This window comes from Cynocephalus volans, chromosome 14 (genome assembly GCF_027409185.1).
Source record: "Cynocephalus volans isolate mCynVol1 chromosome 14, mCynVol1.pri, whole genome shotgun sequence".
Taxonomy (NCBI): Eukaryota; Metazoa; Chordata; class Mammalia; order Dermoptera; family Cynocephalidae; genus Cynocephalus; species Cynocephalus volans.
This window is the reverse complement of record NC_084473.1, coordinates 96378551-96405304: the sequence shown is the minus strand read 5'-3', so window position 1 is coordinate 96405304 and position 26754 is coordinate 96378551. Positions and strand designations below refer to the sequence as shown.

Genomic DNA, 26754 nt, shown 5'->3' with positions numbered 1-26754 from the left:
AATTTTTCAATATTTTTTCAATTGCTTTAATGTTCTGGGGAAAAAAACTATTATAAATACATGAAACCATGTACATAGGGGTGTATATTATTCTGCTTTGCCTCCGGCTCCAGTACGGCTCTGTGTTGCTCAGCCAGTCCTTCCCCACCTTCCAACCTCATCCCCCCCACTTTCCCACATGCACCTCTCTTTCTAGCTCTGTCTACATGGCCACCGTCTTCTGAGGGCCGTGTGCACTCACGCCCATGTGAGCCTTTGAAGATGCCTGTTCCCTTTCCTCTGCCTGGGGGTCTCCCTCCCCTCTATATAAAGCTCATCTTTCTGGGAAGCCTTCCCTGACCACCTCTGCCCTCTGCTTTTTTAGACTGCAGTTGAGGCATCTGCTGTAGCATGTGAACCACAGACAGAGAGAGTGATATCTTTGAATGGTGGTCTGCGAAAGGTTCAGAAACCCAAGCGGCAAGAATCTCTGTTTACAAACTCTGGTATGGTAGACAGACCCATTAACATTTTCATAATTGTGTCTTTTCACCACTGCACGCCCATTTTCTTACACACTGGGGGAAATGTGCAGCCTACTTCTGTTTTTCCCTGCTGTGTATTTCTCCTGATCCCAGGAAGCACAGAATAATGACAAAGGGAAACTCTACGTGAGCAGACATATCTCCTAATATGTCATGAGAGGGACTCAGCCATTCACATCTCCTGATGAAAATCTCTATGTTTCTAGAAAGGAATAACTTCTCACCTGGGTGGAGTTAGGTCGCTAGCCTGCATTGGACTCCTGGAACATTGGCACGACTGGCTGGCTGGAACTTAATCCCAGGGCCCCAGGAGTTGGGTGTCTGAACCTGGGCACTTGGTGCATTGGCACGACTGGCTGGCTGGAACTTAATCCCAGGGCCCCAGGAGTTGGGTGTCTGAACCTGGGCACTTGGTGGTCTTCTTGCCTCTCACTTATGGAGATGACTTCCTGCCTGTAGAGATCCAGCTTCCCCCCAGCACAGATCCATCCCATCCAGGCATGCTCCATCAGCCCCACATGATCTCCCCCTACGTAGAGAAAGCTGGATCTTTGACTCAGACGTAGAAGTGTGTGCGACAACACCGACTTGAAGCTACAGCTCTGGGCTTTTCCTCCTCATAGTCATCCTTCCCCTAGGGTTTTGGCCCAGGGTTGGCTAGGTCCCTGCTCGTGTTTATACTCCTGGGGCATAGAGAGGGGGGCTGCTCTGTCGAGTGGCTAGCACACTTCCTCCCATGCTTCTCTCCATGCGGGTGTCTCTGCCTCTTTCTCTATTATTGACTTGGCCATCTGCTGGAGAGGGACAGGGACACCCACAGAGCCTGAATTACTGTGGAACCACAGCGATGCTACCTTCTGGTGCTCCTCTGAGCCAACAGCCCCCTGCAGCTTGGCTGCCCCTCCCTGTTAGTGAGTGTGGATTCTCTTCACAGCCTCTGTCAGCCAAGAAATACCCATCTCACCCATTAGCAAAATAAAGCAGGTGTGCTGAGCTTCTCCAAACTCTAAGCTTTTCCCTTGAAAAAGATTCTTCTCCAAGACTGGGCAACACTTTCCCCATCCTTGCCTCAAGTTCTTGGTTTCCTTGTCCACAGTCTCTTGGCATGTGCCCCAGGTCCCCTCCTGGGTGGCAGCTTAAGAGGTGGGCACAATGTGCAGGTAGCAGGCTCTCTTTGCCTTGGCACTTGACTCTTAAGGAATCTGTGCACAGTCCTCCTGCCTAGCTTCCTAAAGCTTTTAAACATGGCAGCTACTCTTGACTGTGGTGACAGAGCTTCGGCTGGTGCTGCTGAAACAGGCCTTCTTTCTTCAGAATCTGAAATAGAGGGCTGAAAAGTGATCTTCCACACCCCTCTATTTCTGAGCATTCTCAGGAAATCAGGGAAACTCATCTTTTAAGCAAATTCCAGTGGCATTTCTGCTGATCACTTTGCATCCGACCAGGGACTTAAAAGTATTCCGTGATATTCTTTGAAACTCAATCTCACCCCAGGCCACTGGTGTTCCCCAAGTCAGCAGTGACTTATCCAAGTCACACCCCTCTCTGCCCAGCAGCTCCTCGTGGTTACAGCCATCCATGTCAGGAGAACTGGCTCCAATGTGCTGGCTGTGCAGAGGACACTGCCCAAAGTTCGGGCAGACTTGAGTGAGGCCCCCATGGCAGACATGAATTTCTTGTCACCTGTAAAACAAGGCGGATCACTTTCTTTGATTTCTAGAATTCCATTTAATTTTTGATGTCCATCCCCTTCTATCCTACCAGATGGTGAGAAATGAAGCTCAGTCATTGTCAGGGTCTCCCTCCTGAGCTTTAGCCACATTTAGGAGATCGTAGGCAATGCTTAGGTGTCAGAGGGGGGCTCTAGTAACTGGACATCTGCTCTAGTTTGTCACAGCATAAATACCCGTTGTCCCTGTTTTATGGCCATTTCAGGTCAGGCAACTCTCTGCTGCTTCCATGCTGGGTATTGGATGTGGGAGTCTTTTGCACACTCTGCCCCTCCTCCCAGGACTCACCATGCAGCCTGCCTCCTTGCAAAGACCTGGAGCCGATTCCCTTCTTCCTCTGGGACCTCTCTCCTCTTCTTCCCCAAGCCAAGGGCAATCTCCTTTTAATCTGCTTTTTCAAAGCTACCTGCTTTGTAAACCCTAACAACTCTCCTAGAGGTTTAGGCTTAAAAAAGCCAGAATGTCTTGCAGGCTACTTCATCTTTTAATGCTGCTATAATGCCTCCTTTGGGCAAGTTTTCAGTAAGCCCGATATCTGCTGGAGTGTGGAAGAGGTGATGGAGAAGGGAAAATACAGGGAAAACACAGATTAACATAGCAAAATATGGTGGAACTACAGGTATAAATGCACGTCTGTAAGTGCCAGGTGTATAACGTTAAATCCTAACATAGATGGCTTTTCTGTGGAGGTGGAAACCACTGAGATAACACAATTAGTTGCTTTGTTTTTTGATGTTCTAAAATAGCACTTCAGGAATAGATGCTGGAGAATAGACAGTGAAGAGTTTGCATGCTATTCATTTGGTGAAGCATTAGCTCTATAGCATAATTCAGAAGCCATGGGCTGTATGTGGCTATAGAGCCCTTGCAATGTAGCAAGTCCAAACTGAGATGTACTGTGGATGTAAAATACATACTGGATTTCAAAGAGTTGGTGTAAAAAGTATAAACCATCACATTAATGATTTTAATAGAGATTATATGTCAGAATGATAATATTATGTATATATTGGGTTATATCAAGTATATTAATAAAATTAAGTTCACCCGTTTCTACTTTCTAAAATGTGGCTACTGGGAAATTTAAAGTTATGTATGTGGTTTGCAGCATATGTCCATTGGGTGGAACTGCTCTAGAGTCAAACTGGCTTTCCCAGTCACTTAAACAGCTGTGTCACTTTGGACACCTTATTTAAGCTTTCAGCTTCCTATTCTTCATCTATAAAGTGGAAATAGTAGATTGTTACTATTATGTTATATTAGCTATGTTACATGATGGGGAGGCAGACAAGAATAATTCAAGGAACTCAAATATGGTAACATCGAGAGCCTGGACTTTAGACTCAGACCTGAGTTTGGATTTGTCACTTATTGGCTGTGTGATTTTGATCAAGGTGTTTAATTAATCTGAGCTTCTGCTTTCTAATTTATGAATGGGTAATGATATTTACCTTATGGGCTATTAGGAACACCCAAATGGATATATATGTATGCATTACATGATACCTAGCGCATAGTTAAGCAGTCAATAAATTATAGCTATTACTATTGCCATAACCATCATCGTTGTGTGGGTTACCCTGCTAATGTTATACCGCTAAGTAAGCAGCTTAGACTGAGTCTTTATTGCCTTTACTTCTCTTCTGTAATCCTAATGCCCATGTTTTCATTTTAGTCCTATCATTAAATATACACAATTCTCACTTCTAGTCTATTTACTTTGGTTTCCCGAAGTATCTCCTGGTTAGCTGAAGTTTATCTTCTAGCAGTTTCCTCAAGAAGGGCTCACAGGAATGATATTCCAGAGTTTTCAAATGTTCTTTTCTATAGTCCTTGTATACTTAAAGGGCAGCTTGGCTGGATATAGTGTCTTGGCTCCCTTTTCTTGCCTTGAGTGTCCTATGGTCTGTGGTCCATTTTTTTTCAGGTTACATGCTGCTGAAGAGAAATCTGAGCTTGATTTTTTTTTCTTTTGTAAGTAACGTTATCTTTTTGCCTGATTGCCCAAAGAATCCTTTTTATCTTTAAAGTCACTAAGTTTTAGGATTTGTCTCAATGTTGACTGCTGTGGGTGATTTTGCCTGTCTTACAGTGTGTCCTTTCCCTGTGTAGATTCAAGATTTCTACATTAGGCAAGTTTCCCTGAATTGTATCTTTAAGTATGTGTCCTGTTCTGTTGTGTTATTACTTTTAATAAATACCTACATTACATATTGCTTGGTATATGCCAGGCACTGTTCCAACTTCTTATCAAATTTTAATTCACTTATTCTTCATAACAACCCTATGGAGTAGGTACTATTATTATCCTCATTTTAGTGATGGGGAAACCACGGCAGAAAGTAGTTCAGAAACTTGTCCAAATCCACGTAACTAACGAGTGTCAGAGTCAGGATTCACCTTGAGACTGTGTGTTGTCATAAGCCTTGCCCCGTGTTGGTTTTCTTTTTCAGGGACTCACTTTGTGAGTCTGGTGTATATCCTTTGACAGCCTTCTACATCCATCATTTTCTCTCTAGTGTTTTTAAACATGTTATTTCTGCTTGTGCTCACCTTCTCTGATTTCTTAGAGTGAGTTCCATAGTATCTTTTCTTCACTGGGCTTCCACCAATTTCATGTTAACTTCTGTGATTTTTTTCTTCTTTCCTGAGTTTTTCATATTTCATCTCTTCCTATTGCCTCGCCATCTCATTCTTGACTGTTTGAATTTTTGCTTTCTGTTCTTTCATCCTGGGGATTATGGCTTCACATATATATTTTTTAATTGGTGGAGAAATACTGGGTCATAATTTTATGTACTCTTCTATAACATTTTTAGTGAGTATTCTTCATCTTTTGGTGGTTTTGCTGCTCTTTCCTCCATACTTTTCTTATAGTGTTTGGATGGTGTGTACCAGCGTCTTTTTTCACTATTCACCACAGGCAGATCATACAGGAGAAGGGGTTGAGAAGGGGCCAAGGTGGCCATCCATGCTTCACAGCTCAAGGACTCTCTCCTCTGCACTCAGGGACAGAGTGGTTCCTGCACATAAGTTTGTTCTGGGTGATGATGCTTTGAAGCCCTGCTTCTTTTGCCTCCCTTAACCAGTTAGGAAGACTTTTGCTGTGAGCCCTTGTCATTGAGGTTCTAGCATCCTACATTGCCAACAAGGCTCTCCTTTGACTTTAGGTGAGCCCCTGCTTCCTCATGTCCCCCACAGCCCTCTTGATGGCTGCAGGTGAACCTTATCATACTGTCTTCTGCATAGCTTCTGCTCCATCCCGGCTGCTCTCAGCCCTTATCTGGATGTTATTTTTGTCTCCTAATTTGGCAGAAAAAGGTGGTTTTGTTTTCTTTTTTCACTCTCATTTCCCCCCCATAGTTTCTAAATAAAGAGAAAAGATACTGACTTATATAACTATGTTCATCCTGGAAGTAGAAGCTAAGTCTTAAATGTTCAAAGATGTGTTAAGGAGTGAACTCTAAGAGCAAATGTGGAACCTGAAGTCTTTATCTACTATATGGAGTGCACATTATCTGTCATTTTTTTGGTCATATATTTATGTACCATACATTGCATTATGTTACCATGTACTGTATTTATATATGTGTTTACATAAAATTGATAAAGTATCATTTGGACATTTAGTCATTTACTATCAATTTCTTAAATTCCAAACTAACTTTTGATACCGTGGTATAAAATTCTGGTGTTTAAAAAGAGAATGTACTTTGTAAGTATTAGAATATAACTTTTATCATTGTTTGTTTTGTTCTCCCACCATTACATCAGTTATTTCCTAGAAATCATGGTTATCATTTCTAATTGTTGGATGAGGGTGATAAAGTGACCTAACCCTCTAAATGTTTAACTTTTGTTATTTCAGAGCATTTTTTTCCAGGACAGTTAAAGCTCTGTGTGTGTGTGTGTGTGTGTGTGTGTGTGTGTGTGTGTGTGTGTGTGTGTGTGTGTGTGTGTGTGTGTGTGTGTGTGTGAGTGGGTGTATTGGTGTATTTCCCCCAATATAATAGCTAACATTTAGTAAACACAAATATTTATTGTTGCTAGGTGCATTACAAACATACATTGCCTCATAAATGAGGCAATAGCCTCACTCACAATAGCCATGTGAGGTGAATGATATTATTATCTCAATTTTTGAAGAGAGAAAGAGCCCTGGAGTAGTTTGCTGCGGTTACACGGTTGGTAAGGGACAGAGGCTGGGGTCTGCACCCAGGCTGTCATGGGCACTTGGCTGTACTGCACCCTCCAGACATAGTATTGACAATTTGGAAAATATGGAGAAGAAATAAAGGGAAAAAACATTCTTATTACCCAAAGATTTTCACTGTTGAACATATTGGTGTATCTCCTACCAGTCTTCTCACTATATACTTACAAAATAATTAAAGCATAAATATCATATTATTGCACAATTTGAATATTGCATTTTCTACTAAATATTGTAGCAAGTATTTTCCCATGTTACTATACAACTTTTATAGTTGACATTAAAATATCTAATACTTCATTAAATTTATATATTATAGTTTTGTCAATCATTTCCGGTTGGACATTTGGGTCATTTCTAATACTGTACTTATCTTTTGGGTGGTTTATTTCCTTCCATATTTTAGGTTTTTTAAAAAAGTAGATTTCTGGTAGTGAAAATACTGGATCAAAATGTTTGGACATTTTGGGTAATCTCTCATATTGAATTGCTTTCCAAAAAATATTTTAAGAGAATACAATTCACACCAACAGTGTGTGAGGAATACCGATTTCGGGAAACCTGAATTAACATAAAAATAGTATCTCATTGTTTCTATCTGAATTTCTTTCATGAGGAATCCAATGTCATCTAGTAGTAAATAGTAGTGAGGTTGAACATTTTTGTATTTTTTAACTTTCGTAAGTTGACTGCCTGTCTATTGCCCATTTATCTGCTGGGTCTTGTGTTTCTTATCACATTGTGTGAACTCTTTGTATATTAGTGGCATTAACTCAAGGGTAAGTTATACTAGTTATTGTGTTCCTTTTCATTTTAGCTATTTTTTATATACAACCTTAAAGTTTGCACAGTAACTCCCATCTACAAATCCTATAGCTCCTTTGTGATTCTATTTCCCTTCCATTTGGCTCTTTATGGCCTGAGTTTAAAACAAAACCAAAAATCTTTTTGCTCCATCTAGGTTTGTTTTGAGGTATGATATGATGTGAGAATATAAATGAATTTTTCCCCAAATATATAACAACTATCTTCACATCACTCACTCAACCTTTTTTTCCTCCACTGATGTATGTGGTCTCCTCTGTAATATATTATTTTCTTACGTATGGTGGACCTGCTCCTGGACCATCTACTCTGCTTTCCTTTCTAGTCGGAAGCTGGTCATGATCTTTTGACATTAATTTGTTTTTCTATCTGTCGTATATATTTATTATAGATGAGAAAAATGAGTTTGATGTTATTCAAATAAACCTTTACTTCGTGTCTTGCTGGACTGAATCCTCTAAGAGCACACGTATGCTTGATTTCTGTGTTGTCTTATTCAATGCACACTGTTTTTCTCATAGCATCTATTGATATTCTAAGTTTTTTGGGTTTTGTTCCAAATACATTTTCTTCCTTTCTTTCTCATTTTTCTACCCCTCCCCCAGTTTTTTAATATAGATTTGGGCAGCTCCAGTGGTACAATTTGAAAGAAGAACCAAAGATTGAGCTATATCAGCTTACTACAGCTTTGCTTGTTGGTGTATTAAAGCCTTTAAAAATTTGGAACAATCATATTGAATTTGTACCCATTATCAGTTGGAGATTTAAAAAGCTGTAATTGTTCTCTAAAGTTTCCAAAGAACTTGGGACTGCTCTAACCTTAATTAATAGAGCCTGGATAAATTAGATAAATACATTGCTACAGATTCTGATTTTATTTAATTTTAATGCTGATACGTATTGGTAAGTAGATATTGTAGGAATCTGCATTTCTTGTAATGGATTTGATAAATAAATTGTAATAGTGTCCATAAATAAATTATGTATGAATGATAACCAGCTTTTAGGCCTTGTATTTTGGGGTGATTCCTTATAACAACCTCTTCCCCTGAGAAAACAAAAATGTAATTGTAGGCTGGGAGAAATTTTCTCTTGTTTCTTGCTTTATTGTGAAGTCAAAAATAGATATATCATATAAAATCAGTTGATTGTTTTGTGCTTGCTTTGGATTCTTATAGAAATTGCTTGGAGGAATTTCTCCCCAAATTTAATTTTTCCTGTTTGCTTGTTTTTCCAGGACGGCTCTTTTCAGGTAATGGAAAGCTTTCCCAGTGTTTTGACATGGACAATATGTGCTGCTTAGGGTGATACACCAAGTAGTGCATTACATTTTGAGTTTGCCTTACAGTACCTTCCAAGAGTTCACGGTCAATCTTCTTTGGCTGTCAAGAATATGAAGACAGAGGGCAGGAAGGGGACTAAAGTTCATAGTACCTACTGAGTCAGCCCTCTGAGCACTTACAGAGATGTGACTCAGATGTGATGGTGGTGCCTGTCCTCCTCAGAGGTCAAGAGAAATTGCCCCTAACCCCTGATCCTGTGGCCTGGTACTGTCTGAAGACCCCTCCCCTTGGATTTCCACGAACCTCTGGAGGAGGAGGCCTGCCCTTCCATTCCCGTTACCCTCTAGGAGCCTCTGTTTGCCTGCACTGTGTCTGGTTTCCCCACATTAGTCTGGAAGAAAATTCAGCTCCTCTACCTCCCACCATGTCTTCCCATGCTTTTCACTATGTGTGACTTTAATACATGCTACTGACTCTCTGGAGGTTGAGGAAAGATGAACATACATCCTCCCTGGCTCCTCCCTTCTGTTTCTCTTTTTGCCTTCTCAAGCCTCTCACCATTTCTTTTCAAGAGCAAAACATGCTACTGAGTCTACCCTCCATCCCTGATCACATATATCTTGTATTTGGGGTTCCTTGAGCTTCCTGGACATGTTGGTTTAGTTTTATCCAGTTTGGAAACATTTCTATCCTTATTTTTTGATCACAGGACTACAGATCAACTGCAGTTTGACTAATCTAGGATGGGCTTCTCTGACTCGTGCTATCCAGGGTACATTCCCATCGTGGTGACTAGCATGAGTGAAAAAGCTGATCCAAGGCAAAACGTGCAGCCACATTTGAGGCCCCAGCTCCTGTCACATCCACTAACGTTCCATTGGCCAGAGCAAATCACGTGACCAAGTCCAACTTCAGTGGGATGGGGGGGTCTACTCCACTCATGCTGAGGTGTGGAGGGAAGTGAGTGTTTGAGGGACAATAATGCAAGTGATCACCACCTTTTGTTCATGTGTGATTCTTTTTTTGGCTCTGGGAGACACTGTTTGTTGGAAAGTGAATCGACTTTGGAACTGACCTGGATTCAAATCCTAATTTTTCCACTGGCTACTTCTGTGACCTTAGGCAAGTTACCTAACCTTTCTGAGCTGTTTCATCACTTATAAAAATAGTAATAATAACATCTACCTCACGTGATTGTTGGGAGAATTAAAGCATATGACACATATGGAAATGGTTAGCATAAAACTGGCATTCAATTAATGGTGGTTTCCTCATTTCTTCTTGAGATTCCAAGTGGGCTTTTATTGTAGACATTGGTTCTAGGAAGTGAAATAATCCCAAAGGGCATGTCAGCCTCTGTCATAAAGAGCATTTTTAGAATGGTCATGTGTGAGGAGTGTGGAGTGAGCACAGCCAGACCCTCTCGCCTCATTTCCGGCTGGGTATGATTGAGCACATCCGCTGTGAACAAGTTACGTAAGGGCAGTTAGTGCGCATGTGCGCCCGGGTAGCCCTTGGCTTGTTGCTGCTCTTGTGTACTTCAGTGTGGAAGGTGGCGCTCTGAACCGCTGGTGGGCAGAGCTCCTGTGTGGAAACAGCATGTCCACCTTGCCGGCGGCTGCTCTGTTTTTCTTTCGCTTACCTGACTCAGGACCTGCACAGGATGGGGTAGCAGGGTCTGTGATCCAGCCCAGCATCGCGATACTAACCAGCTTATTTGCATTCGTAATAAGGGGTAGGAATTGGATTTTGGAACAAGGAAGTAAATACTGTACTGTTCAACTGTGTCCTGATGGGAAATGGGTCCATTTGTCAACGTTGGTCTAGGGACAGGCCACTGGAACCTCTGGAGGAAATCAGGAGCACCCGCCCTTCTACCGGAAGTGGAATCCTACTTGATGGTGAGTAGCATTATACTGTGGGGCCCTTTCTGGGCGTGACTTTCACCCACTTCTCTGTCGTCACACTGAGCTCAATGAGAGGCTTGAATGGTATAGTCATATTAGTTAACTGGACTTGGTAATTTCTAATTCTCAGGTGCTTTCATATAGGGCTGGTTTGCTCTGGATGGGGGCTGGGCTTATTGTCGTCTTGGTAAGGAACTTTAACTGCTGGTACTTTCCAGGGACTGTATCTTTAAGGCTACAAACTAACCCTCTGGGCACCTGCTCCTTAGCTTATGAAAGTCCTGTGAGTCCAGAGTGAGAGGTCTGTTTAGTGGTTAGGGACTCCTCTCAGGAAGGAAAAGCCTTCTGGTTTCTTGACTTCAGAGCAGGCTTTATCTTTTATTTGTTTCTCGCTTCCAGATTCATCCTTGAAAATTTAATTAAACTGAGATAGTAAATATGGATTAGTAAGATTATATTAGAGTAGACATTTTTACTGAGGGCGTGGCATCAGGCTGAGAATCTGTACAGAATTTCCGCATTGATGCAGCCCATTCAGGATCTGGACCAGCCGTTGAAGCTGACAGTGGACTTCCCTGGGATGGCCTGTGGTGTCAGGCTCTTCAGACTTGGGAGTTCAGGGAGCCCCAGTGGTAGGAAGAGCACCCAGGCTGAAAGCCACAATCACAGGTCTGGGCTCCCACTTGAAGCCAGAGCATCACATTTATACCTGAGGAAGAGGAGGAAACAAGGGAGACTTTGTAGTGAATAGATCGAAAGGAGTGAGCATTAGCTAACAGCAGAAGGCAGTGTTTTCCTGAGGCATTTTTGTTCGTGTCCAGTCCTTTTGGCAAATGGTATTTTAAAAGCTGCTTTGCACGACTGGTATTATTAAGTCCAAATATGTTGCAGCTATAAAAATTTGGTTGATTCTACCTTTGGAAACTTCACTTTTTTGTGCTGATGGAGAAAAATACATGAACTAAGACTAAATATCTTGAAACTAAAATTTATTTACCTGAGAATATAGTCAGGCTGCTATGCTTAAAGGCAAAAAATAACCAAGTCGCGTTGCTGGCAGACACTGTGATCTTTAATTAGATGCTGAGAGTCTACTGGCCCATCAGGCAGGCTTGGTGTTGCCTCTTTGTTTCTTATCTCAAACTTAATTTAGGGGCACTGATGGGTGTTTATAGCTTACTGCCAGCAGGAGGTTCTCTCAGAAGTCTCCTTCTCTCTAAAATTCAGTTTAATTCAGTGGATAGGGCCAGAGCAGCTGCACTTCCAAAATTGTTGCCACGTTATAGTTTACAAAGTGGAGAGACTTTAGTGACCCCCGGAGTCCTGCTCCTTCTAACAATGGGGTGTCTTGAATTTCTTATTGCTGCTCTTTTTTGCTCTTATTGCAAATAAACTGGTTAGTATCACGACTACTCTAAGAATGCTCTTTGTGAAGGAGGATTAACAACCCTCTGGCTAGTAAAAAAGTATTTATTAAACACCTTCTGTGTGCTTTAGGGTCTCATTAGAGGTGAGGAAGAGATTAGAAAGGAATAAAAGTCAACGTTCCCAGCCAGAGAACCCCAGACTCTCAGAATGTCACTTTGCTTCTCTTTTGTGATTTGGAGGCTGGTCCTTCCCAGCGCAACTCCGGAACCCCAGTAACTGAGGGCGCCTGCCTTCACTCCTCCCCTCTTGCTCCCTCAGTTCATAGCTCCATCTGATGTGTCCGCAGGCTTAGTTTCCCTAGTGGAGAGTAAGCCAGCAGTGGCCTAATACAACAGGCATTGATCGAGTTTTGTTGAATAAATGAGTGAAACTGATTCTCCAAGTACATTGTCCTATTGAGAAGAGGATATTTTCAAGTGATTGGCTTCCTGGCTTCTAAGTCAGTCTTTGATGAGTTTGAAGAAAATAACAGTCTCCTGAACTTGCTCATTCCTTCATGACCTGGCAGAGCTGGGAGCAGAGCCCACTGTGTGAGTGAGACCCAGCCCCCAGCAGCCCATGCACATGACCCAGCCTCACGAAGACGGGCTGCTGTTGAGGACAGCGTGGGGTTACTCCCGGTACCAGTACCCTCGCCTCACTCTCTCTCTGTCGATTCCTGGTTGGTTGGTGAGAAATCAGAGAGCAGCTCTGTGACCATCTCTCATTCTCTTTATGCACTGTATGTCCCTTAGAACTGAAAGAAGTTCATGTCGTTTTTTGATGGAGAAGCTGGAAGAACAACAATTTTTGTAAATTTGCTATAAAGGAAACTCATAAGTTCCCCTGAATTTACCCTGTCATTAAAACACTTACCCCTTAAGTTGGTGTCTTACAAAAAAAATCACCTATTCTAAATATAACAGATTTAATCACCTAAACTTTATCAATGAACATTTTTTTGCATTTTTTCTTCAAATATTGCTTCTCTATACCTTTGCCTGGGCCTTTATTGTCTACCTGCCTCCTAGCATCCCAGAGCCTTGGGGGTCACATTTAATACCAAGTTTGGGAGAGCACCGATTTGTTACCATGGAGGGAGTAGTGATGGCTTCTTTTCAGTTTTTCTAAGTGAATATTGGATAACTAGACTGCATTATATTCTCATTTTAGTCTTCCACTTAGAAGAGGAAGAGAGGGCCCAGGAGACAGTGCCACGTTCATATCTCAAGTCGCTCATACTTTGTATTTGAAATTGCTTCTAAGATAACACAATGGCTCTTGTGAAACATATACTTTCATTGCCCCAAGAAAACATTAAACGTTTTTCCAGGTGGCGAGATGACTCTATAGTTGCTTTAAATTAATCAATGGTCGATGTCCATAGGGTGAGACTGAGCACAGCTCCACACCGTGCCTCAGAGCTTAGGGCCTTGGGGCTGGATCAATCCAGCAGATGTTTAATTACCTTTCAGCAACAAAACACCTTAATATATAAATTTAACACAAATAACTGGGAATTTTTTCTTTACAACCCAAACTACTTATGTCACCACTTTCAATCCCTATATGGATGTAATGTGCCCCCTTTTACCAGATCCACCTGATAATATTAGGTCTCTGGGAATTTTTAACACCTCACATTTTATTATTATTTTTAAATGTTATATTGCTTTCTGAAAACAGAAGCATGTGCTACTATTTCCTGAAAATACTGCCTTTTCATAGTTATATCCGGGTCTTCACACTGGATAGGAGTGTGTCCTGGCAGCAGGAGAATGCAGAATGGTGGTCATGGCTGCTTCTCTATGCCAATGGAGAAGGGGCAGCTCAAAGCAGTCACTGTTCCCTGGGATGGCTGGGCAAAGCTTGCTGCTGGAGTCAGGACTGTGCCTTGAATCAGGGTGAGAGAGCTGAATGCAGTGGAGGGCTGAGTCCCTTGGTAGGGAGGACAGGGGCCCGAGAGGATGGGGAGGACAGGAGTGTTATGGGGGCCTTGAACCCTGGACTCCATGCCAGCTCAAGGAGCCAGCTCCGTGGTTCACCGCTGTATCCCCAGCACCAACAGTGCCTGCTCATTGCATAGGAGATGCCCAACATGTATTTGCTAGGTGAATATATGAATGAATTGGATAGTGACAGTGGGGCTTTGTCCTATAGGTCAGATGCAGAAGATGTGGCAGGGAGGTGGTGTTAGGCAGGAGGCACTCAGTGGACTCTTGCTGCATGAGAACGATTCTGTCCTGGGTCTTATTGCACTTTTCAAACTAGCCAGCCTGAGAGGTCAATACCGGGTGCTAATGAAAAACAGCAGCTTAGTGTGACGTCTGTCCCCTGTGATGCTAGCATTTTAATGTGAATCTTCAAATTGTTACCACATGGCATATGGGGAATGTCAGGGGTCTGTGCAGGTGGGAGCCTTTTTGGTTGGAGAATCTTTTAGGTCTCTTGTGTCTCTATGAGGAACCGTATTCTGCTTCTGTGTAAAGCAGGCTGGCTCATACTTCTTGGTGGTCTATATGCATAAGACTTCGTGTTGTTCTGTCTCCTCTCTGGTTTAGCCTGGAGAATTTCAAATTCACAGAGCCCTTTGAACACGGGGATTTCCTGTTCCTTGTCCTCTACCCTCTTCCACTCCTGGTGGGGCTCTCTCCTTCAGTTGTGGCTGTTTGATATCCCAGTTAAGTCCCTTAGAAGTGACCCGGATAAAAATAGCACCCTGCCTCACTGCCTGTGGCACAATTTGAAATAAAACCTGTGCATTCTAAGCTATGCTTTTACTGTTCTATGCTTTTTCCTTTTTACTGTCTAGTTGTTTTTTATTTTATTTTATTTTATTTTTTATTTTTTTATTTTTTTAAATTTTATTTTGTCGATATACATTGTGATTGATTATTGTTTCCCCATCACCAAAACCTCCCTCCCCCCCCCCAACAATGTCCTTTCTGTTTGCTTGTCGTATCAACTTCAAGTAATTGTGGTTGTTATATCTTCTTCCCTGCCCCCCCCCCGGTTTTGTGTGTGTGTGTGTGTGTGTGTGTGTGTGTGTGAATTTATATATTAATTTTTAGCTCCCACCAATAAGTGAGAATATGTGGTATTTCTCTTTCTGTGCCTGACTTGTTTCACTTAATATAATTCTCTCTAGGTCCATCCATGTTGATTCAAATGGCAGTATTTCATTTGTTTTTATAGCTGAGTAGTATTCCATTGTGTAGATGTACCACATTTTCCGTATCCACTCATCTGATGATGGACATTTGGGCTGGTTCCAACTCTTGGCTATTGTAAAGAGTGCTGCAATGAACATTGGGGAACAGGTATACCTTCGACTTGATGATTTCCATTCCTCTGGGTATATTCCCAACAGTGGGATAGCTGGGTCGTATGGTAGATCTATCTGCAATTGTTTGAGGAACCTCCATACTGTTTTCCATAGAGGCTGCACCATTTTGCAGTCCCACCAACAATGTATGAGAGTTCCTTTTTCTCTGCAACCTTGCCAGCATTTATCGTTCAGAGTCTTTTGGATTTTAGCCATCCTCACTGGGGTGAGATGGTATCTCAGTGTGGTTTTGATTTGCATTTCCCGGATGCTGAGTGATGTTGAGCATTTTTTCATATGTCTGTTGGCCATTTGTATATCTTCCTTAGAGAAATGCCTACTTAGCTCTTTTGCCCATTTTTTAATTGGGTTGCTTGTTTTTGTCTTATAAAGTTGTTTGAGTTCCTTGTATACTCTGGATATTAATCCTTTGTCAGATGTATATGTTGCAAATATTTTCTCCCACTCTGTTGGTTGTCTTTTAACTCTGTTAATTGTTTCTTTTGCTGTGCAGAAGCTTTTTAGTTTGATATAATCCCATTTGTTTATTTTTCCTTTGGTTGCCCATGCTTTTGGGGTCGTACTCATGAAGTCTGTGTCCAGTCCTATTTCCTGAAGTGTTTCTCCTATGTTTTCTTTAAGAAGTTTTATTGTTTCAGGGTGTATATTTAAATCCTTAATCCATTTTGAGTTGATTTTAGTATATGGTGAGAGGTATGGATCTAGTTTCATTCTCCTGCATATGGATATCCAGTTCTCCCAGCACCATTTGCTGAAGAGGCAGTCCCTTCCCCAGTGAATAGGCTTGGTGCCTTTGTCAAAGATCAGATGGCAGTAAGTGTGTGGGTTGATTTCTGGATTCTCTATTCTATTCCATTGATCAGTGTGTCTGTTTTTATGCCAGTACCATACTGTTTTGGTTATTATAGCTTTGTAGTATAGCTTAAAGTCAGGTAGTATTATGCCTCCAGCTTATTTTTTTTTTTTTTGCTCAGCATTATTTTGGCTATGCGTGGTCTTTTATTATTCCATATAAATGTCTGGATAGATTTTTCCATTTCTGAGAAACCCAGTACTCCCTTGAGGATTTCTTGTAAGGGTGGTCGTGTGGTAGTGAACTCCCACAGTTTCGTTTGTCTGAGAAATATACTATTTGCCCTTCATTTCGGAAGGATAGCCTTGCAGGGTAGAGTATTCTTGGCTGGCAATCTTTGTCTTTTAGTATTTTGAACATATCATCCCATTCCTTTCTACCTTTTAGGGTTTATGATGAAAAGTCTGATGTTAGCCTGATTGGGGCTCCCTTATAGGTGATTTGATGCTTCTCTCTTGCAGCTTATAAGATTCTCTGTTTGTCTCTGAGTTTTGCCAATTTGACTATAACATGTCTTGGAGAAGGCCTTTTTGGGTTGAATACTTTTGGAGATCGCTGAGCTTCTTGGATCTGAAGATCTGTGATTTTTCCTATACCTGGGAAGTTTTCTGTCACTATTTTGTTGAATATGTTTTCAATGCAATCTCCGTTTTCCTCCCCTTCTGGAATACCCATGACTCGGATATTTGATCGCTTAAGGTTGTCTGATATCTCTCTCAGATTTTCTTCAATGTCTTTGATTCTTTTTTCTTTCTTTTTGTTTGCTTGTGTTATTTCAAACAGCCCATCTTCAAGTTCAGAGGTTCTCTCTTCAACTTTGACAAGCCTGCTGGTTAAACTCTCCATTGTGTTTTTTATTTTGCTGAATAACTTCTTCAGTTCAGCAAGTTCTGCTACATTTTTTTTCAGGACATTGATTTCCTTGTACATTTCCTCTTTCAGGTCCTGTATACTTTTCCTCATTTCATCATGATGTCTAGCTGAGTTTTCTTGTATCTCATTCAGTTTCCTTAGAATTATCACTCGAAATTCCTTGTCAGTCATTTCAAGGGCTTCTTGTTCTATAGGATCTAGAGTTTGAGATTTATTATCTTTTGGTGGTGTACTTTCTTGATTTTTTGTATTTCTGGTATCTTTTTTTGATGTTTATTCATTGTGGCAGGGGGTTTCATAGTCCACCGGTTTGAGACTATTGACTAACTAAGATGTTGCTGTGGTTGCCAATTTGGTATGGCTACCTCCGTGACTGCTCAGTTGGCCTCTAGTGCCTTGTGTGTATGGTTGCCTCGGGTCTTGGGCCTCTCCGGGGAGCCCCCTCTCTGGTCAGCTTGGACTCTGCTGGGCTGCTGGATCACGTACCACAGGGTGTGTGATCACTGCTGAGCTTTCACTTTCCGTGCAGGACTTCTCCCTGTTCCATGTGCTCTGGCCTGGGCTGTTGGATCATGCAGTGGAGACCCCACAGGGTGTGTGGTTTCTGTCGAGTCTCCGCCTCCCTGGCTGGACTTCTCCCCGATCTGTGCGCACTGGGCTGGGCTGGGCCATGTCTTCTGCAACCCTCGTCTATCAGCTGGGCCTTCAAGACCCTGCTCGGCACCGCCTCACCCAGGAAGTCTCCCAGGTTTCTGCTAGGCACAGACGACCGGTCGCTCTGGGTGCCTTTGTAGCACCGTGTAGATCTTTCTCGGGACTTATCACCTTCCTCCTGGTATCACGGTTATTTGTATACTTGTCTTATCTCCCACACCAGAGTGTGAGCTCCTTGGGGGAGGAGCCCGCAGGACACTGTTCACCTTTGTATCCCCCCGGCACCGACTGAGTCCGGTGCCCGCCTGCAGTCAGCGCTCCGGCAGGTTCAAGCGGACTTGGGAACTCTCCTACCACACTATTCCTAACCAGAAATTGGTTAGGCGTTTTTCCGAACTGGTGGCCGCAGAGATGGTATCTGCCTCCCAGTAACAGGAATTTTACCAGGGCTGGAGTCCCGAGTGTGGTGGAGTGACAGTCGGCCCCGCCCATACTTCCTTGCCCTCCCGACGCTGGCCGGGGATGCCCCACGCCACCAGCCCCACCAGAGAACCGCAGAGGGAGTGGGAGGGGAGGCCAGCCCACAGGCCCTGGGAAGCCCCGCGCTGGGGCTAGCAAGTGGGAAGGCTCAACGAGGAGCCAAGCCGGGCGAGGAGGACAGGCTTGGCTGAGCCCCACCAGAGCTGCCACACCTGAGAAAATGGAGGCAGCCCCGGGGTGGTGAGTGGCCCGGTGATGCAGGCGGAAGCCAGGTGGGCGTCAGCCCCCCGCACAGGGCCGGGTTGGGGGTCACTCACAGGGCTGTGCCAGGTCGTGCGCTCTGGTACCTCTCTGCCTCTGGTTTGTCGCCTTCCCCGTTCTCGGTTCCCGCCGCCTTGGGCTGCTCGCTCGGTCCTGCGGCGTGGCTCGGGCGCTCCCAGGAATCTTCTTTTATGCCGGCCTGAAACCTTGAATCCTGAATAGGGCAGCTGGCCGCCTTCAGCGGAGCCCCAGCCTCCGGGATCCTGTCTGCATCCACAGCAGCTCTGGCACTGTGTTCCCTGTTTAGAGACGCGCTTTTGCAGCTAAGAAACAGTTCTTTTCCTGCTCCACACTTCAAAGCTGTTGCCTGTAAATGAGGCAGCCTCTCCTGCCGAGGACAAAGTGGCAGTCAGCCCCCACGACCAGCCACCAGCAGCGGTCCTCCCTTAAGAGATGGCAAGAGGAAGGTCCACAAGTTTCCCCGCTGCCTAAGGCCCAGTGGCCACCTTTTCCACCTCAGCTACTCCATGCCAACCACCACGCCACCGCCATCTTGAAAAACCCTGGTAAAGCTGTCTAGTTGTTTTTTAAAGCAAAGCTATTCAAACAGATAGTTCTGAGTTTTTTGCTTTCTGATCACTAGTGTAGCAGTCTGTAGCTGCCTCAGTACAATTCCTAACCCAGTGTGGAAGTAATCCTAGCTACTGCCTGCCCTGGGAGTGTGTCCCTGGTCACTGCTCCCCCTTAGACACAATTCCCTGTCGCTGGATGATCAAAAGCAGACTGGGTTTCCTTCCAAAATTTTCTTTTGATGCTGACCTGGGTAGCTTCCCTCCTAAGATATTATTGACAGATCTAGAGGAAATCCTTGACTCATTTGAAACTTTTTAAGAGAGGATCCTGCTACTTAACACCTCTATAGTGAAGAAAGCAGCGGGAAATCAGTCTTGATTTTACAGCTGTCAGAAGACCTGTGGGATTGAGATTCGCATTTGGCAGCAGCATGTGATATTTTTGGAGTTCCAACATGGAGCTCAGTGCACATCACATTTCACTCCTTGGGCTATCGATGGCTGCAAAGCCATGTTGACCATGCATCTCTGTCAGGGCTTGCCACTTGCTTCTTTACAAACATAGCTATTAATACTCTCTCGCTTGATCTGGCCAACTTTGGGAGGGCCTGAGCTCTGGTGGCCCTCTGCTTCTGCCCAGCCCTTTTTGACTACATTTGGAAATTCAGAAAGAATGACTCGGATCTGCCCCACTCTGTCTTGGTGATTTAGGGTCGGTTCTTTGGCCCCAGGTGGACAGCTCTCCTAGGGTGCCCCTTAGACTGGATGGTGGTCTCTTGTTCTCTGTGGTGGTGGGATCTTAGGCATCTGTGAGCTATTACGTAGACTTGGTAAAGGCAGGGCGTGTGGGCTGCTGGGCTCCTCTGTAAGCATCATCCTGTTTCCAGGGCAACCTGTCAAGGCGGCAGTCACACCAACCTGGGTTTGACTCCCTGCTCTGCCACTCATCAATGGTGTAACCTTGGACAACTTGTTCTGCCTCAGTTTACTCAGCTAGAATAGAATTTACCAGCAGAGTTGTGGTGGGAGAAAAGAAAATGTTTATGAAGGCCCAAGCACCGTGTCAGGCACATAACAGTACCTCAGAAAGGTATTTATCATTAGAGAATTTGGACTCAGCTGTTGGCTTTCTTGCTTTTTAAAAACAGCTTTGTTGTGGCATAATTATGTACAATAAAATGCATGTAATTAAAATGTACAATTTGAAAATTTTTGGTACATGATTCCACCGCTATTATTTTTAATGGTAACATTATCAGTGTTCTCTGAACTGACTGTATACAGTCTGTGGAATAGAGTTGTTAGTTTGTTCTGTTTTGTTTTTGCCAAATCTTTTTTTGGAATGGAGTTTTTTGTTTTTTGTTTGTTCTTTTTAAAGATGACCGGTAAGGGGATCTTAACCCTTGACTTGGTGTTGTCAGCACCACGCTCTCCCAAGTGAGCAACCAACCGTCCCTATACAGGGATCTGAACCCGTGGCCTTGGTGTTATCAGCACCACACTCTCCCAAGTGAGCCATGGGCTGGCCCCTAGAATGGGGTTTTTAAAACCAGAGAATACATCTGCTGAATTCTTGTCTGCACAACCATATTAGAAACAACCCCAGAGGGAGTTCCAGTCAAGATGGCAGAAAAGACTGTCCCCAGCATCACTCTCTCCCACAAATCAACGAATTTACGACTATAAAAATGTAACAACAGACAAGCTGGGGCCGCTGGAGCTCAGCAGATGAGGAAGAGAGACCTACAGAGTTCATGAAGGTGGGAGAAACCACGATGAGAGAAAGAAAAAAACTGCTCGGAGTGTTTCAGGCTGCGGCTGCTTTAAGGCTGGAACTGCAGAGCACATAGGGCAGGAACTGGCAGAAACCACAGCTGTACCCTTTGGATGGAGTAGCTTCGAGGTGGCAGGGGAAAAGAGGGCCTTGGTGGCCCCTAGGACAGCAAGACCGCTAATATGGTTCCCATGGACCCATGCAAGAGCAAGGAGCCAGAACAGCTGAAAAAGGGGAGCCATTCACAGGCCAGTGAGTCATCGCAAGGGCCTGGCACAGAGCCCATCCCATGGGAAGTGTTTGGAGCATGGGCGGTGGGGGAGACAGGCCCACCAGGAGAACACTGGGACACAGCAAGGACAGCCAATCTGCCCCCCAATCAGTGCAGGACCACTCAGAAGAGACTGTTTGGGAATGCAGCATTGCATGGGGTGCAGTTTGATGAAAAAATTCAGGCCCAGATCAGAGTTTCTGCACAACCCAGGTGTACCGGGTCTCTGGAGATCTGGAAGTACCTATAAGGTCAACCATTAAACCCTGAGCTACACAAAAAGCCTTCTCTAGGGAAACAGCAGCAAAGCAGCAATTTAGCTCAACCACACAGCTCAAGTACTGGTTCCCACAGGAAGTTCCTCTGTTTTAGAAGTAAGCAAAGGACAAAAAATTAGTTCCAGTTCAGGTACACCATCAGTGCCTTGGGGCCCAGCAGGGGACCTGAGGCATGGAGCTGAGGACCAGAAACCCCACCCACAACCATGCACACCACCAATGCCTGAAGGCCAGCCTGAGAACCTGAGGCTTGAAGCCAGGGACCAGGCCCCACTCCCATACTAAGGCATACTGCCAGCACCTCAGGGCCCTGCCTGGGGGCCCAGAGCATCAAGCTGGGGACCACAACCCCCCACCCACACCCAGGCACACTGCCAGCACCTTGGGGCCTGCCTGGGAACCTAAGGCTTGAAGCCGAGGTCCAGACCCCACTCCCACATCCAGGCACACCACTAGTGCCAAGGAGCGTGCCAAAAACATCACATCCATGTGGGTGACCCACCACAGCCACCACAGTAACCACAGCTGCCATGAAAGTGGCTAGATGTCACAACCGCTATGCAGAGGGTCCCCCAGCCACTGGAGTGCGTTAACACAAGGAGAGTCACCCACAGAGACCAAAGAAAAGAAGAGGATGTCTCTCCACAAAGCCCATTCCAGAGTGACAGAGAAGAAGCTGCTGTATGAAAATATTGGGGGACCTGATCACACCTCTCAGCATCAGACAGATCATCTAGGCAACAAATCAACAGAGTTACCATTACTCCTTCAGAGGGAAAGAAGAAATCTAGGGTTATCAGCGGTAGGAGGGAGAGAGAGACTGGACAAGGGGCATAAAGAATAAGTACAATTTGTAACAATATACATACTGGTAGTATTGATTTGATCAACATATGTCAACATTGAATCCCCCAAATATGTATAATTGATTATGATTCAATAAAAAAAAAGAAACAGCCCCAGCGCAGGGACTCCCTTAGCCCCCTTGATGCCTGAGCAGTGCTAGGCTGGTGGCTGGGCCCAAGGATGCCATTGAAAATGAGCGGGTGGCATCTTCCAACCGTGGCTGCCTCTTGGGGTCACCGCTGGTCTCGTGTCATGGCAGGCACTGGCTGAGAGGCACAGAGAGCACTGCTAGGCATGGCAGGTACAGCAGTGCTTGTGGCCACCTGGTGTCAGCACACGCAAGGCCCCCAGTAACTGTCATTCCTTTTTTGCTTCTTTTAAAGAAGCTCTACCGAGGTTTCCAACTGGCAGTAGGACGATGGAAGATTCCTCCCTCTCCTCTCACAGGGCATGCAGAACAGCCAGACAGCGAGTGGGGAGGGAGCTTCTCTGACCATGATTTGATGGCATGTCCAGGGGCAGCTACAGACGTCTGAGCAGACACCGCTGGGTGCAGCCGGCAGCAGACCAGTGGATGTGGCAGGGACTACCAGTTGCCACCCAGGCCCACTCCCTCCCTTCTTAGGATGCAGCCCCAATTTTACGTAGGGCTGCAGTGCACCCTGCTTAAAGCTGCATTTCCCAGTTTCCCTTGCAGCCAGATGGTCCACAGCTAAGAAATGCAGCTGTTGTGTGGGACTTCTGGGAAGGATGCTTGAAAGGGACCGACTCTATTAGGGGCTATGCCCATTTGCTCTTCCAGTGTCCCTCTGCCACTGGACTATAACCTGGCCATGCTGCCGGGCACTCTAGACGTTGTGTTGAATCATAAGAGGCTTTGAGGGCAGAAGGGCATCCTGGGATGAGGGAGCAGCAAGATAGCAAGACCCTAGATCTTAAAAAGATTTCTTTTTAAATTAAACTTTTTATTTTGAGAGAATTATAGATTCACATACCATTGTAAGAAATAGTACCCTTTACCCAGTTTCCTCCATGGTAACATCTTGTAAATCTGTAGTACAACACCACAACCAGGAACTTGACTTTGATACGGTTAAGACACCGCCGCAGTGTCCCTCACGTTGCACTTCCATCATCACACGTATTTGCCTCCTGCCCCTACACCCTCTTGACCTCCAGAGACCGCTGATTTTTTAGAGCCTGGATCTTGATGAAGACAGAATCTCAGCCCAGCCCTGGACCACTTAGCTGTGGAAGGAACTTTGATTGATTGATTAAGAGACATAAATATCTACATTAATGAAGCCATATTATTTTTAATAAATATCATATAGTTAAACCTAACCCTTAACTGAGACAGCAGAGGTTCAGGAAAGGAGTCTGAAGAATCGTGATTACGTTGGGGGAAAATAAAGATTTGTGAAGGTTGTTTCAAAGAAGGAGGAAATCTCGGCTAAAGCAGGAAAGGATTAGGGGCTGTTGCTTTCATATACCATTGAATTTCCCTTCCTCACAGTGGCCACCCTAGCTTTTAAGCAGTGCTTTTGAATGTTTCTATTTCTTATTTTATTCGAGTATTATCAGTAATTCATCTTAAAATAGTCTGGCTGCTATAGACATCTTGTTTACCAAGATTTAGTGCATCCTAAAGTCTGTCTTTACAATCTCTTGAGGTGAAAGCACTTCCTTTAGTTTTAGATCTCAGAAAGAGATTAATAAGAAAAGTGGAATTTGATGTTCAGAAATGTTCTAGAAATTTGTCCTGAATGTGCCAGGCCTAATAGGACCACTGGAGAGTTCTCGGGCCTGTCTCAGCTGGCTGCTCATGCTGTGTTTCTCTTTCCAGGAGCTGGAGTCAGAGAGGACGTGTTTCTCATCTGGAGGGAGATGGAGGAAGCCTGCAGCACGCTAGCCCAGATCCAGAGGCTGGTGGCCGAGCGTCCCAAGTCCAACATGGCTCCAGTAGATTGTGGTTGGTGCTATTTTTGGTTACTAGTGTAAAAGAGTCATAAATGTTACTCATTAGGGATTGGGGGGCTGTTTCCATGTTCCTAAGCAAAGAGAGCTCCTTAGCCCAGCTGTGAGGAGCTGCTGAGGAGAGCTTCCAGAGCGGTGCAGTAGTGTGCATGTGTGTGTGTGTGAGTGTGCACATGTGTGCATGTGTGTGTAGACTCACAGAAGAACCAGAGCTGGACAGTAGTTAGAGTGGTAAAAACAGATTCTGCAGGAATTGTTGCAATAGGGGAAAACAGACCTCAGTATAGAGCTGGGCTCAATTCTGAATACAACATGGACAAATGGGAATTCATAGCCAAGGAGCAGGGTTGGGGGTCAGTGGATGGAATGTTAGTAAGAGGAGCTATCAAGGGTAAAGGGAGATTCTGGCTAAACCAACTTGGCAGGATTTTTGCTGAAGATAGATCGGGGCGATCAGACATGGCCTGGAAGATAGTGGGAAGGAGGATCCTCATCAGATGTCAAGAGTGATCGGACATTGAGGCTGGGGATTCTGGCTAAGCTGACTTAGCAAGATTTTTGCTAAAATCATGATGCAAAGATGAACATAGAAGTCCAAAGGTTGAGGCCTACTTGAGAAGAGGGTTCAGAGGAGGCTCACTAAAGCTCACTAAAGAAGGGGAGACTCTTTGTCAAGATGCATATGCTTTTACAGAAAGGAAAACCAGGGGGAGAGCTCAGGCATTGGGTCATCTAAAGCTGGCCCTTGCCTGCAGACTTAACTCACTTCCAAACTGTCTGTGTCAGGCAGTCATCCGACTCACACTCAGAGGCCTGCAGGAAAGGCTAAATTCTCTTTTTTCCATTCTCGTTTAAGGCCACCACTTTTCTTGGAGCAGGGTCTGGGACCTTGCTGCAGAAGAGGAGGAGCACAGAACGGGGAAGGAGTATTGAGTGTTTACCTGGAAAGGATAGGGTGAATGTGGGTTTGTATTATTAATATTAAAAAGAACTCATTAAAATCCAGAGTCACTTCCTGGCCTTTAGCTTAGAGCTCTTTCATGTCATTTGAAACAGCCACATGAAATTTTAGAGTTCAGAAGAATGACTCTCTCTAACTGGTAATGACAGCAATGATGGCCACCACTCAGTGAGCACTTAGCATGTGCCGGGCGCTGCCCTGAGGACCAGGCTTGTATTTAGCTCATTTAATCCTCATAACGCTGTGAGAAAGTTGCCCTTAGTATCCTCATGTGACAGGTGAGGAAACTGAGGCACAGAGGGGTTAAGTAATTGGCCCAGTGTCACACAGCTTGCAAAGGTAGAATCTGGTTTTGAACCCAAAATACAGAACAGAGGCCCTTTTGCCTAAACTTTAAAAAGACATTAGCAGTGATGCTGTGTTCATGTTAACATCACTCTCCAGTTATTCAGGAGCACCATCCTATCCTGAAGAAATCAAAGCACTGCCCTGACGTTTGATATGCTACTAGCCCCCAGCCACGCCACAGAAGCAAGCTCGCTGCATTTGCACTGGTGAATGATGCTGACACTGCAAGAAGTGTTTTTCCCCTTTTTTCTTTCTTTTTTTTTTTTGGATTTTTTTTTTTAAATTTTATTTTGTCAATATACATTGTGGCTGATTATTGCTCCCCATCACCAAAACCTCCCTCCCTTCTCCCTCCCCCCCTGCCCCCCAGCAATGTCCTTTCTGTTTGCTTGTCGTATCAACTTCAAGTAATTGTGGTTGTTATATCTTCTTCCCCCCCCACCGTTTTGTGTGTGTGTGTGTGTGTGTGTGTGTGTGTGTCTGTGTGAATTTATTTATTAATTTTTAGCTCCCACCAATAAGTGAGAACATGTGGTATTTCTCTTTCTGTGCCTGACTTGTTTCACTTAATATAATTCTCTCAAGGTCCATCCATGTTGTTGCAAATGGCAGTATTTCATTCGTTTTTATAGCTGAGTAGTATTCCATTGTGTAGATGTACCACATTTTCCGTATCCACTCATCTGATGATGGGCATTTGGGCTGGTTCCAACTCTTGGCTATTGTAAAGAGTGCTGCAATGAACATTGGGGAACAGGTATACCTTCAACCTGATGATTTCCATTCCTCTGGGTATATTCCTAACAGTGGGATAGCTGGGTCGTATGGCAGATCTATCTGCAATTGTTTGAGGAACCTCCATACCATTTTCCATAGAGGCTGCACCATTTTGCAGTCCCACCAACAATGTATGAGAGTTCCTTTTTTCTCCGCAACCTCACCAGCATTTATCATTCAGAGTCTTTTGGATTTTAGCCATCCTAACTGGGGTTAGATGGTATCTCAATGTGGTTTTGATTTGCATTTCCCGGATGCTGAGTGATGTTGAACATTTTTTCATATGTCTGTTGGCCATTTGTATATCTTCCTTAGAGAAATGCCTACTTAGCTCTTTTGCCCATTTTTTAATTGGGTTGCTTGTTTTTTTCTTGTAAAGTTGTTTGAGTTCCTTATATATTCTGGATATTAATCCTTTGTCAGATGTATATTTTGAAAATATATTCTCCCACTCTGTTGGTTGTCTTTTAACTCTGTTAATTGTTTCTTTTGCTGTGCAGAAGCTTTTTAGTTTGATATAATCTCATTTGTTTATTTTTCCTTTGCTTGTCCGTGCTTTTGGGATCGTATTCATGAAGTCTGTGCCCAGTCCTA

At 44.1% G+C, this 26754-nt stretch overlaps 1 protein-coding gene across 2 annotated transcripts in view; it reads left to right on the top strand.

Moving 5' to 3' along the window:
• The window catches only part of VWA3B (von Willebrand factor A domain containing 3B), a 247870-nt gene that overhangs the window by 35028 nt on the left and 186088 nt on the right, over nt 1–26754 (top strand). For both annotated transcript variants that reach the window (XM_063078561.1, XM_063078560.1), the window contains exon 7: nt 23944–24069. In XM_063078561.1, coding sequence (XP_062934631.1) covers nt 23944–24069 — 126 coding nt within the window. The remainder of the gene's footprint in view (nt 1–23943; nt 24070–26754) is intronic.